The 14,097-nt window shown below is 43.1% G+C and overlaps 1 protein-coding gene across 29 annotated transcripts in view; it reads right to left on the reverse strand.

Moving 5' to 3' along the window:
* OSBPL10 (oxysterol binding protein like 10) overlaps positions 1 to 14,097 on the reverse strand; it is a 329,934-nt gene that overhangs the window by 70,497 nt on the left and 245,340 nt on the right. For all 29 annotated transcript variants that reach the window (XR_014822673.1, XM_084987595.1, XM_084987602.1 and 26 more), the window contains one exon: positions 3,310 to 3,464. Coding sequence is in view for 28 of the 29 variants with exons in the window: in XM_084987595.1 (XP_084843721.1) it covers positions 3,310 to 3,464 (155 nt within the window). In the remaining variant the exon portion in view is untranslated. The remainder of the gene's footprint in view (positions 1 to 3,309; positions 3,465 to 14,097) is intronic.

The following is a 14,097-nucleotide window of genomic DNA, read 5'->3' on the forward strand; positions in this document are numbered from 1 at the left end:
CTTTTTTTGGCCATGCCCATGGCATTCACAAGTTCCCAGGCCAGGAGCTGAACCCATGCCACAGCAGTGACAGTGCCAGATCCTTAACCCACTGAACCACTGGGGAACTCCTGTATTTGATTTTTGTTCCTATTTTGGCCACAGAGCTCCTACAACCCTTGGAATTAAGAGTTGAGAGAGATAAAAAGTGTCTTTTGTTATGTTAATGGATGGCTTCTAGAAAGCCCCTAGGTCTCCGAAGGAGGGAGATGGTTACCAGCTGAGCCAATCTCCTAAAGAGAGGGTTTGAGCTTTGGGTTTTATCTGCTGACTTCGGAAGGGGAGAGGGACTAGAGGTGCTTTCATCACAGGAGAACCACCACTGGTCAAGAATTTAATCCATCATGCCTATGTGATGAAGCCTCCATAAAAACCCTGAAGAAAAGTGTTCTGAGAGCTTTCCAACTGGTGAACGCCTGGAGGTGCGGGGAGGGTGGTGCAGGGGCGTGGAAACTCCGAGCTCCTTCCCACATCCCTTGCCCTAAGCATCTGGTCCATCGTTCCTGAACGACATCCTTTAGTATAATAAACTAGTAAATGTTTCTCTGCATTCTGTGAGCTGCTCTAGCACATTAATCAAGCCTGAGGAGGAGGACATGGGAGCCTGGTTGGTCAGAACCAACCACAGGTTGACGCAGCACAGGTGACACAAGCACAGGTGACACCCTGGACTTGTGATGGTATCTGAAGTCGGGAGCCAGGGGTGGTCTTGTAGGACTGAGCCCTTAACCTGTGGGATCCGATGCTTTCTCCAGGCAGACAGTATCAATATTGAGTTGAACTGTAGGATACCCAGTCTGTATCCAATGAGAATTGATCAAGTTAACTGCTTGATGGCATTAAACACACACACACACACACACACACACACACACTGGAGTGAGGTACCTTTTATATCCTAATTTATGCCCCTAAAGACCTAACATGATCCAAGCAATAAACCAGAAGATAATTTTTAGCTAAAGTACCACCATCACTACAATGCTTGGTCTCCCAATGACCACTCAACATAGTATCTAGATACTCTATATCGAAAGGGATAAGGAACCTTCTCACAGGGCATTGTTAACCTTTAAGAATTTCACTTCATTCCTTCTTGGGTTTCTCTCCAAACTGTACCAAAAGGAGGCCATGGAGATATTTTCCTTTTTCCGACAGGAAAACTATGGTGTGGCTATGGCTAACTTCTTCAACTACTACCACCAGGAAAAAAAAAAAAAATGACAAAGCACAAAGCCTAAAATGAAAATTGTATCCAACCCATACTAGCTGTTTGGGTTGCAACAATCATCTACCCGAGTCATCCCTGGAAAAAATGAGGGAAGTCTTTTCCAAAGAATTCGAATTCATCCTTCTCAGAAAACAATCACACCTGTAACACACCCATAGGCCTCTCACTGCTTTAAGGGATTTCCAGAAAATATCTTCTGCTGTTCTAACAAAACGATTAAGAGCAAAAACAACTGGAAATTAACGATTATTCCTAACTTAAGGGGAAAAAAGTCCTGCCTAATTCTTTTCCTTCAAGCCTTTTTTTTTTTTTTTTTTTTGCCACACCCACAGCATGTAGAAGTAACAAGAGCCACAGCAGTGACAATACCAGATCTTTAACCCGATGTGCCACCAGGGAATTCAGTGTTTTTAAAAAGCTGAACTTGGGAGCTAGCTATGGACAGTAATACGTTATCTTCTGCCGATGCTACTGAATGGCAAAGCAAAGTGGGCAATAAATTTTTTTGTAAAAAGAATAGACCTGGTTCTCCAACTTCAGGGTTGGAGGAAGCACCTATAGGAAAAACAGAACACACACTACGAGGGACTCAGAATGAATCAGATCACCAGCCCCAATAATAAGCTTATTAGGTTATAGCCCCTGTTAAGTTTTGCCCAAGATGCTACTGGAAATGAGGATCTTAACAATTATTTCTCAAGATCTAATAACTTCTCTACTCTTTTAATTTCCCTCTAGAGTGAGATTTAAGTATGTGTGTTACAGTATAAATTCCTAAAGGTTCTTATCCAAGGGAATGAAAGGGATTGTCGTTCTCAGCCCCTTGGCAGCTAAGCACCCCTCCTCAAACATTCCCCCACCCGAGTTTCTCAAAAAGCTACCTGAGAGCAAGGCTCCAATCATTTTCTCAGTTGCCAACTTACCTTCCAACACATCTACATGTCAGCTGCAAGTGTTTTCCAACCTGAAACTTGGGGTATAGGTAGCAGCAAATGTCTTTCCAAATCTCCCATCCCCCACCACCTCATAATGCACAAGGCACCTTATAGATGCTGGTGAAATACTCATAGGCAGACTGATCCTGCCTCTGTAAGACCTAAGCTACCACGTCACCATCAGAGAATAGAATCATGTGAAGCTTGGAGAAACGTATCAGTGGATAACCAAGACCATTGGATTGAAGGAGCTGCCTGAGGACTTGCAACCTTACAATATAGATTTTGTGAGTGTTTTACAATTTTCAGTTGAATTGATTTGAACCGATTTCAATTCAAATGTAGAACCACCTATAACATCCAGGTGAAGCAGGTCCCAGCCTGGTGCCCCAGATGGTGTCAACAGGACACATGCATCCAAAGAAGAAAAACAGAAATTCATTCTTGACACAAGGTGAAATTGACAAAAGGAAGGCTGCATTTGACCTCCCTTCTGCTGCCACTTAGAGGCAGTTAGGAGCATCGTGCGGGCGGATGACAGGGTCCAGGGAGCCTGTGGGGGCCTGGCTGGCTGCTAAGGTCTGCAGGGCTGCTCTCCTCCCTGGACCTGGGCTGCCATGCAATGCCTAGAAAAGTCCCAGCCACTGCCCACGGGCCCGGCCCGGTTCTGCAGCATGCAGGAATCGAGCATGTGAGGCAGGAGCTCGTGTTACTGGCACAATCACACAAAGAAGCCAATTTTCAGGGGAGCGACATAATATATTGTAACTGCTCCCATCACGTCAACAGGAGTGGCCTTAACGGGTGTGTTAGAATTTCTCCCACTAGATGTGAAAATGACTCCCGTTTCAATGAAAACAGGAGATTTCCCCATCGTTAGGCTCACAATCTACCCCACCCACCGCCCCGGCACCTGCCAGGCACCAGAACAGAAGTGCCAGGCGTGCCCAGAGAGCCGATTTTCTCTCCCTGGGCAATGCCTCCGTTTTATAATTGGTCTCCTCTTAAAACCCAGAGATGAGCAAGTTACAAATACAATCACTCTAGTTCTGAACAAGCGCTAACACAAGCCACGCAAGTGCTAGGAGAGGACGGCAAGCTTACCTCTGGCTCTGATGGGAAGGTTTGTTCGTCCTCAGCTGAGTTGGGTAAAATGGCCCAGGTGATGCTGGCACTGGCTGATGGCAAAGAGCTGAGTGTCCCATTTTTCAGCTGCTCTGTGGAGTGTGACTTGGGCCCGTGCCATCCCAGGATGTTTTCTGAAATAAAGACTTAGAATGATGCCAAGTATTTTCCATTTACAGCTCAAGAAACATCACTGCCTCACTATGTATGGAGACCACCTTGAAGGGAGCCCAATTTTAAGTGGACCTGGGTAGATTTAATTGGGACTTGATTTGAATGAGGTACCAAGAGTCAATTCGGATCACCTATTTATAAATTAATTTTCACATCATACCCATATCAGAACCACCACAGGCTGTGATGCTCCCTGTCCTGGGACAAAAACAATTCACATTTTACCAAGGCCATATATCCTTCCTTCCTTCCTCCCTTCCTTTCTTCTTTTCTTCCTCCCTCCCTCTCTCTTCCTTTTTCCTTCCCTCCTTCCTTCCCTCTTTCCTTTTTATCTTTTGGCCATGCCACAGCAGGCATAAGCTTCCATGCCAGGCATCAAACCCCACATCACAGCAATGAGCTGGACCCTGGCAGTGACACCACCAGGTCCTTAACCCACCAAGCCACCAGGGAACTCCAAGGCCATATTTTCTTAAGGGTGTTTTTATTTCTTAAGTTTTTAAAAATATTTCTAAATACTGACAATAAAAAACAGAAGTCAAATTTTATTAGATATGGGCTGCTCAAAATGCAGTTTGAATGCCAGCTGACCATAGAATAGAAAAGACACATCCAGTGTGATTACACAACATGGCCTCAGCCATTAGATGTGTCTGGGGTGGCAGAAGTCAGGAAGCCACATCACTGAGGATGGATGTGGTTATGGCTTTCTAGCAAAAACATTTTTGGGGTTACCAGACTGGTGTTTATAAAGCACTTTTCTTTTTCTTTTTTTTTTTTTTTTGGCCACACCCACCGCAGCATGTGGAAGTTCCTGAACTAGGGATCAAACCCAAGCCACAGCACTGACAACACTGGATCCTTATCCCACTGAGCCACCAGGGAACTCCTATAAAGCAATTTTCTAAACTTCCCTCAATCCTGAAGGAAAAAAAAAAAACCACAACCCTTTGTAACTCTCATACAGATCATTTCAAGAGCCATGGGTTATTACAAAACAGCTGTATATGCTTACTAAGGGGGACAGGAGTAATAAGAGGCAGATTTCTTGACCCTATAGCAATTCTGACATTAGAGTAAGAATAGGTTCCAAACAGCTGAATCTGGAGATTCTGTTCTCAGCCCAAGAGCGGGTAAAAGTGATGATGGTAAGGTGGGCTCAAGTGCAGATCTGTCTCATGTGAACTTGAACTTAACCCCTCTCTAGTACTTCAGATGGTCCACCCAGACGGTAATTAATTACTGTTTCAGTAGTTACTCAAAGGAAAAGCTTCAAGTACCCCTAACTTAACCCATGAGGGAATCTTGCTGATGGAAACAAAATAACAGAGGCAGATGAGAGGGCTGTGTATGTCCATCCCCAAGCAGATTCTTCCACAAAACCTTTGTTTTTAATTAAAAAAAATTTTTTTTTAATGTTTTTAATCTTTTTAGGCTGCACCCTCGGCATATGGAAATTCCCAGGCTAGGGAGGGGTCAAGTCTGAGCTGTAGCTGTCGGCCTACACCTTGCTCAGCCAAAGCAATGCCAGATCGGAGCTGTGTCTGCGACCTACACTGCAGCTCATGGCAACACCAGATCCTTACTTAACCCACTGAGCAAGGCCAGGAATCCAACCCATGTCCTCATGGATACTAACCTGGTTTGCTACCGCTGAGCCATGAAGAAAACTCCCCCCACCTTTTTTTCTTTTTTTTTAATGTCAAGTATTAAGCTCTGCAGCTTCAAAGCTTCAAGTGCTCCTTGTGGCAACAGGAACACTGTCTAACTGCCTGGTTTGGGAGCTGCCCAGAATCTCCTCATTCTATCCCAGCTCCTTGCTTAGCTCAAGTGAAGCTGTGTTTTTTCCATGTCTCAAATGATTGACAGCCGTTTTGTGTGCCATTTCCCTGCTCATACTGCCATCCTCCAGCTTCTCTATATGGGGAGCAGGTCTCGTGTGTGAATCCTGGAGTCGGCTCCATCACTGCTTGCTCAGAGAGGACCCTGGGGACTTCGCTGGCCACAGCAGCATTGCAGAGGCACCGCTGTCCCATCAGTTTCCTGTCCCTCGCTCTTACAGCTATCTGAACTCACCGTGTTCTTTCATTCACTGCCTGCCTTACTCTTCTCCCTAGAAAGTCAGCTCCTTGAAAACAGGGACAAATACTGCCCTCCCTCACTGCTGTATCCCCAGAACCTAGAAGGTGATCTAGGGAGTATGTGCTCATTAAATCTGTGCCGGATGAGTGAAAGACCATTAAGACTTTCAGAGATGGTCAATTTCAAGAAATGTGTAGGTTTCAAGATGAAGGTAAGTAGAATGGGGATGGAGAGGGACCAGGGACAGAGTGGGGGTACAGGGGTGGTGGTAGGAAGGAGAATTACTGTCTAATGGGTGTAGGGATTCAGTTTTGCAAGATGCAAAGAGTTCTAGAGATAGGCTGCACAATAATATGAATGTATTTAACACTCCTGAGTTGTAAACTTAAAAATGGTTAGGATGGGAATTTTTTTTTCTCTTGCCTTTTTAGGGCCGCACCTGCGGCATATGGAGGCTCCCAAGCTAGGGGTCCAAATTGGAGCCATAGCCACCGGTCTATGCCAGAGCTACAGCAGCTCGGGATCCTTCAGCATGCCAAGTTGTGGTGTAGCTTCGACCTACACCACAGCTCATGGCAACGCCATTAAGACTTTCAGAGATGGTCAATTTCAAGAAGCGAGGCCAGGGATCAAACCCGCATCCTCATGGATGCTAGTTAGGTTCGTTAACCACTGAGCCATGACAGGAACTCCCTAGGATGGGAAATTTTTTGACATGTGTATTTTACCACTTTTTTTTTTTTTTTTTTTTTTGGCGGGGGGAAGGCATCCCTATATCAGTCTCTGGTATTTTTAAAAAAGTAAAAACTCACAACTAAAATCAAAGGTTGAAGGATAAGCTAAGGATAGATAAATAATAAGGCAGCCAGGGCTGGACTAAGAAAATGAGCCCAGAGTTCCAAAACATTAGAATCTCCAGTAAGAAAACTGTAAAGATTCTTTTTTACATTTTTAAAAAATATAGTTGATTTACAATGTTGTGGGAAAGATACTTCTTAGCTGTCCTGCTAACCAACTCCTGCTCAGAGACCTGAAGTTGGATTCAGAACTTAAATAGTGGGCAGCTGTCTCATAAATATTACTACTTTTTTGACATTTTATTATACAAGTGGTAAATGTCCTCTAGAGTAATTATGAAAGCTTAAAAAGCACTAGGGGGGGAAAATTAGATCTACGCTCCTAGGCAATCAGGACAGAGCTCCATCCGTTACTCCCACACCTCAATTCTGCTTCTCCCTCCCCTTCCCACTATCATTCAGAGATGATGACTAGGAATGGGGCAGGAAGTAGAGTCTGGCCTGGCCATGATACGCAGCATCCTAAGGTAGACCAAGACCAGGATAGTAAGAGGGAAGGCGGCAGTGCACGCTGGGAAATGTAGTCTTCTGTGCATTCGATGGATTCAGAACATCAAAGAACCACTGAGTGAATATAGGAGAGAGGCCCACCTCAGATTAGGCCAGCTACTCTAATCACTGACCCCTGGTTTGGGAGTCTGGACAGACTTGTCTTGAGTTAGGAAAATTCCAAAACAGAGTAATTGAAAATGACTGTAGAGAGCTTGGGAAAAGAAACAGCATCTTCGGAAAGATACTTAGAGGGCTTAGAGGAATGATAGAGCTCTGAAATTTCTAATGTAAGGTGTCTGAGAGAACATCAAGAAAGGAATATCCTGACAATACATAATAAAGTAGCCTCTACGAGAGAAGAACAGAGAGCTACAAGAAGAAAACAGGCTGACGTGAAGGAGATGGAGGCACAAAGGAATTATCATGGGGAAATGAAGTCCACATTAGTAGAATTAAAGGTATCACTGAAATGAGAAAAAAGTAGAATCAACACTGTAGAAAGTCAAGTAAGTAGTGTGTCAAGGGAAGTTCTACTGATTTGTAGCTGCAAAGGGCATGAAAATGAGAGAGAAGATACAAGAGGAGAGGAGATACACAAAAGGGATCCTAAAGTAAAGAGATCAGATCAGCGCAACAGAAACTACAACAATGACAGAAGAAACAGAGCCTCAAGTTCCTTGTGGTGCAGTGAGTAAGGATCTGGCATTGTCACTACAGCAGCTTGGGTCACTGCTATGGCACAGGTTCAATCCCTGGCCTGGAAACTTCCATATGCCACAGGCAGGGCCAAAAATTGTTTTATTTTTTTTTTAATTAAAAAAAAGAGAAAGCAACAGAGCCTGAGTTGAAGGGTCCTGTTGAAACAGCCTGCCACAGTCTAGCAAAACCAATGGGAAAAGACTCACATCTATGAGTTCCCTGGTGGTACAGCAGGTTAAGGATCTGGTATTGCCACAGCTGTGGTGCAGGTTCAATCCCGGGCCTGGAAACTTCCGCATGCTGCAGGTATGACCAAAAAAAAAAAAAAAAAAAAAAAAGACTCACATTTAGACACAGCTTGGCAATGCTTTCTTAGGCTTTTTATTACTGAAGTTTCAAACACATACAAAAATAGGATAGTATAATGAATGCCTGGCTCATGAAGTTTGGCAACATTTTGGAATTTTTTAAAAAATGAGGAGAAAAATTTTCCAATCATTTAGGCAGAAAAGTTAGATTTGCCTTAAGGGAAAAAAAAAAATCAAGCTAGTCTTGGATTTTTCTAAAATACTAAACACCAGAAGGTGAACAGATGAAGAGAAGAATGCAAATAAAAGTCTACAGATCTGGAGGATAATGCTTGCCTTCAGCCGAATTATCTTTCCTCCGCTTTTTAGAGCATTTATTGAGCTCTTGCTGGGTGCCAAGAAATATCACATGAAATGTACATATATTAACTCATCTAACCCTAATGATGACCCATGAGGTAGGTCCTACTATTATATCCACTTGACAGTAAAGAAACAAGAGGCACAAAGATTTGCTTAAGTGTAAGGTATAGAATGGAGATGAAAACCCAGGCCACCTTGGCCCCAGAGTTTATGCTCTTAAATTCCACACTGTAGGTACTGGTATCAAAACAGACAGACAGACCAATGGAACAGAATAGAGAATCCGGAAATAAACCCTGACACCTATGGTCAATTAATCTTTGACAAGGGAGACAAGAACATCAAATGGGAAAAAGAAAGTCTATTCAGCAAGCATTGCTGGGAAACCTGGACAGCTGCATGCAAAGCAATGAAACTAGAACACACCCTCACACCATGCACAAAAATAAACTCCAAATGGCTGAAAGACTTAAATATACGACAGGACACCATCAAACTCCTAGAAGAGAACACAGGCAAAACACTCTCTGACATCAACATCATGAATATTTTCTCAGGTCAGTCTCCCAAAGCAATAGAAATTAGAGCAAACATAAACCCATGGGACCTCATCAAACTGAAAAGCTTTTGTACAGCAAAGGAAACCCAAAAGAAAACAAAAAGACAACTTACAGAATGGGAGAAAACAGTTTCAAATGATGCAACTGACAAGGGCTTAATCTCTAGAATATATAAACAACTTATACAACCCAACAGCAAAAAAACCAATCAATCAATGGAAAAATGGGCAAAAGACCTGAATAGACTGTTCTCCAAAGAAGATATACAGATGGCCAGCAAACACATGAAAAAATGCTCAACATCGCTGATTATAAGAGAAATGCAAATCAAAACTACCATGAGATATCACCTCACACCAGTCAGAATGGCCATCATTAATAAATCCACAAATAACAAGTGCTGGAGGGGCTGTGGAGAAAAGGGAACCCTCCTGCACTGTTGGTGGGAATGTAAACTGGTACAGCCACTATGGAGAACTGTTTGGAGACACCTTAGAAATCTGTACATAGAACTTCCATATGACCCCGCAATCCCACTCTTGGGCATCTATCCGGACAAAGCTCTACTTAAAAGAGGCACATACACCCGCATGTTCATTGCAGCACTATTCACAATAGCCACGACATGGAAACAACCCAAATGTCCATCGACAGATGATTGGATTCGGAAGATGTGGTATATATACACAATGGAATACTACTCAGCCATAAAAAAGAATGACATAATGCCATTTGCAGCAACATGGATGGAACTAGAGAATCTCATCCTGAGTGAAATGAGCCAGAAAGACAAAGACAAATACCATATGATATCCCTTATCACTGGAATCTAATATCCAGCACAAATGAACATCTCCTCAGAAAAGAAAATCATGGACTTGGAGAAGAGACTTGTGGCTGCCTGATGGGAGGAGGAGGGAGTGGGAGGGATCGGGAGCTTGGGCTTATCAGACACAACTTAGAATAGATTTACAAGGAGATCCTGCTGAATAGCATTGAGAACTTTGTCTAGATACTCATGTTGCAACAGAAGAAAGGGTGGGGAAAAAAATGTAATTGTAATGTATACATGTAAGGATAACCCGACCCCCTTGCTGTACAGTGGGAAAATAAAAAAAATTATAAAAAATAAATAAATAAATAAATAAATAAATCTCAGACTTCCAAAAAAAAAAAAAAAAAAATTTCCACACTGTATGCCTTCTCAGCAGCACTGCAGAGACTCAGAAAGTATTCTACCTTCTGGTGTAAAAAAAGAATCAAGTACATATCCCAAAATACGTAGAAAAGAAACAGAATTAAGAACTCAAGATGGGAGTTTCCCTGCGGCACAGCAGCTTAAGGATCTGGCACTGACACTCCAGCGGCTTGGGTTGCTACTATGGCACAGAATCAGTCCCTAGCTCAGGAACTTCCACAGGCTTCGAGTTCACCCAAAACAATAACAACAACAACAACAAAAAGAACTCAGGCCTGGGTAAGTCATATAAAAGGATTGGTGGTGAGCACTGAATGCAGTTGGACCCAGAGCTGAGCAGGTCTGGGACTCCGGAGAGATAAAAAGACATTTGCCTTGAGATAAAATTTAAGTCATGAAGATGCTCAGTAATCAAGGTAAATGGTATGTTCATGCAGTATTTTGTAAATCAAAATTAATGCCAAGGGAGTTCCCCGGTGGTCCTGTGGTTAGGACGCAGCACTTTTACTGCTATGGCCTAGGTTCAGTTACTGGTTTGGGAACAAAGATCCCATGTCCAAGCCATTACATGCAGCAGCCAAAAAAAAAAAAAATACAAAAAAAAAAAAAAATGTCTTAAATGACTCAGTTTCACTTGCTTCATCCTATCTACACCCTGTAAAATCCTATCTTTAAGATTTTGCTGTTTTTGGAGTTTTGGTCATGGCTCAGCAGTTAACGAATCTGACAAGCATCAATGGGGATGCAGGTTCAATCCCCGGCCTCACTCAATGGGTTAAGGATCCAGCATTGCCGTGAACCATGGTACAGGTTGCAAAAGTGGCTTGGATCCCACGTTTCTGTGGCTGTGATGTAGGCCAGCAGCTGCAGCTCCGATTTGACCCCTAGCGTGGGAACCTTCATATGCCGTGGGTGCGGCCCTAAAAAGCAAAAAAAAAAAAAAAAGACTTTGCTATTTTGCTCATCCTGGATTTTTTTGCATTAATTTTGGCTTAAAAATACTGCATTAAAATATCATTTATCTTAATACTTTGACACCTTTAAATGTGTGCTCACAGTGGGCACTTTACTTACCTCACCCTGTCCAAGCCCTGTAACTGAATCTAAATGCTTTTTATAAAAGTGATTACTCAACTGAATATTAAGTCAAAACTACTGTAAAGAGTTTTAATCATCATCATCTATTATTAAGCAATACTTTCTTTTAGCCACACCTGTGGCATGTGGAAGTTCCTGGGCCAGAGATCAAACCTGCACCATAGCAGTGACAATGCGCAATCCTTAACCCACTCCTTCACAAGGGAACTCCTAAGTGATAATACTAAAATACTAAAGACGATAGCCCCTATATTATATAACCAAAAATTGGGAAGAATATCAGGGAAACAAAGGAAATTAAAGTATTCTGAGTCTGGAGTTCCCATTGTGGTACAACGGGATCAGTAGCGTCTCTGCAGCATCAGGATGCTGGCGGGGCGCATGAGTTAAACAATCCAGCATTGCTGCATCTGTGCTATTGGTCACAACTACGGCTTGGATCTGTGATCCCTGGCCTGGGAACTCCATATGCCATGGGGCAGCCAAAAAAGAAAAAGAAGACTTGATTTTGAGTCTTCATCATGAAGGGAGAGAGTCAAAAAAATAGTATGTCATTCTTGATTTTGATAATTAGAAAAATACAAGTTAAAAAATCCTTGTGAAAAATGTAATATAACTAATACTAGAACATATATACCTATTTTTTCCCGAAACACTAAAGAGTAAAAGAAATGCAAATTGCATAGCAAAATAAGAGAAAACAAGAAAAGCAGCACAGAAACATGAAAACAAAAAGCATGACAGACTAACAAAAAAAGAAACATCAGTGTGAGGAAGAAAACAAAGGGACTGCATTACTCTTCTGAAAGAAAAGATTCTCAAGACTACATGATAAAACAAGATGCAAGTTGGGAGTTCTCCTGTGGTGCAGCAGCTTAAGGATCACTGCAGTGGCTTGGGTCACTGCTGTGGTGTGGGTTCAGTCCCTGGCCTGGGAACTTCCACATGCTGTGGACATGGCCAAAAATATAAATACATTTTAAAAAATGCAAGTCTAAGCTAGATTTCATTAATACAAAGACATCAATTTTCACCTTTTTTTTTTTTGTCTTTTTGTCTTTCCTAGGGCCTCATCCATGGCATGTGGAGGTTCCCAGGCTAGGGGTCTAATCGGAGCTGTAGCTGCTGGCCTACACCACAGCCACAGCAACACCAGATCTCAGCCACAGCTCATGGCAACACCACCAGATCCTTAACCCACTGATCAAGGCCAGGGATGACACCCTCAGCCTCATGGTTCCTAGTTGGATTCGTTAACCACTGAGCCACAATGGGAACTCCAATTTTCACATTTTAACATCTCTTTGAAATTGGAATTCATCTTACACTCGATGTGCGTCATGGTTCAAGTGGCAGCTTTCTCTCTTTTTTTTTTTTTGTCTTTTTGTCTTTTCTAGGGGCACACCTGCAGCATATGGAGGTTCCCAGGCTAGGGGTCTAATCGGAGCTACTGCCGCTGGCCTATGCCAGAGCCACAGCAACGCCAGATCCGAGCTGCGTCTGTGACCTACACCGCAGCTCAGGGCAATGCTGGATCCTTAACCCATTGATCGAGACCAGGGATGGAACCCGCAACCTCATGGTTCCTAGTTGGATTTGTTTCTGCTGCCCCACGACAGGAACTCCAGGCATCTCTTTCTTAATGGCACAAAGGCAATTGGTGTGCTTTACTACTGATATGTTTGACAGGTGAGAAAATATGCCTCACCTATAGAAAGTCACAGAAGGTCAAAAGGAGAAAGACGGTCACCAACATACCAGCAAATACAAATGCAAAGAAGACGGGGATCCAGTATTGTCATGTGGTTGCTGAGTGGTTGGCAATCAAGTAGCTGCATGTTAATTACCTCTCACTTTCTGGTCCACCCTAATGCTTGAGACTGGGAGACTGCCAAAGATGATCCAACAGAAGTGAGGAGGAAGGCAAAGATCAGGGGTCCACCAAATGGGAAACCCAGTCCTTCCTTCCTTTCTTTTTTTTCTTTTCTTTTTTTTTTTGTGGCTGTACCCTTGGTATACAAAAGTTCCCAGGCCAGAGATCGAACCCATGCAACAGCTATAACCAGAGTCACAGCAGTAACAATGCTGGGTCCCTAACTTGCTGAGCCATCAGGGAACTCCCAAACACAGTCATGAAACCAGGCTTCAACACACACCTGTGTCCCCCCATGCAACAAGCCTTAGTCGACACAAAAACCCCAGGAAGGAAAAAACTGTAAATGTTCTGGTTCCTAGAACCAAACAGAAGCAGAAAGAAAGCTTAGCCGTAGGCTTAACAGTCTGACTGTGGAACTCTCTCTGTCCTTGGCCTCAGTTGACGTCTTGCTTCAGAGCTGGAAGTTGCAGTGCCAGGGCTGTGAGGCCTCTACCCAGAGGCCAGTAACAGGTGAAGGCACCTGGAAGGTCCCTCCCCCTTCCTGGAACACAGTGAATGCACGTCTCTCAGGTTCAATCAACTGGAGAGGCTTTTCCCCAAATGGAGTAATACTGACAATTCACAAACGTAGGAAAAACAGAAGGCATATTTACAATGAAAAGCTACCTACCTCCTTTCTTTAGGAAAAAGTTGCCACTCAACAATTCGCTCAGACAGTTGTAAAAAAAAAAAAAAAATCCACCCATTTGAAATATCCTGCAATGCTAGTTTTACCCTTTTCTCAAAATGCTATTTACTGAAGGAATCATCACATTTCTATCTTGGCTTTTAATCACAAAATAAGGCAAGGGGACTTATATGGGATGCATTTTCACCAGAAGTAGCATGTATCAGGAAAGAAGGTATAAGAGACTGAGAAAGGCAAAGGGGAGTGGAGAAAAGAGACACTGAGGATCTGAAGACGTCTCTGATAAAAAGGGAAGCACGGCAGAAGGAAAAAGGCAACCAGCTGGAAAAGCCACTAATAGTCCCTAATTATAGTCTCACCTATTTGACCCTT

This window comes from Sus scrofa, chromosome 13, assembly GCF_054392235.1.
Source record: "Sus scrofa isolate SSC_HxYL_T2T_F1_AM1 chromosome 13, Sscrofa_HxYL_maternal_Yorkshire_Landrace_v2.0, whole genome shotgun sequence".
Classification (NCBI taxonomy): Eukaryota; Metazoa; Chordata; class Mammalia; order Artiodactyla; family Suidae; genus Sus; species Sus scrofa.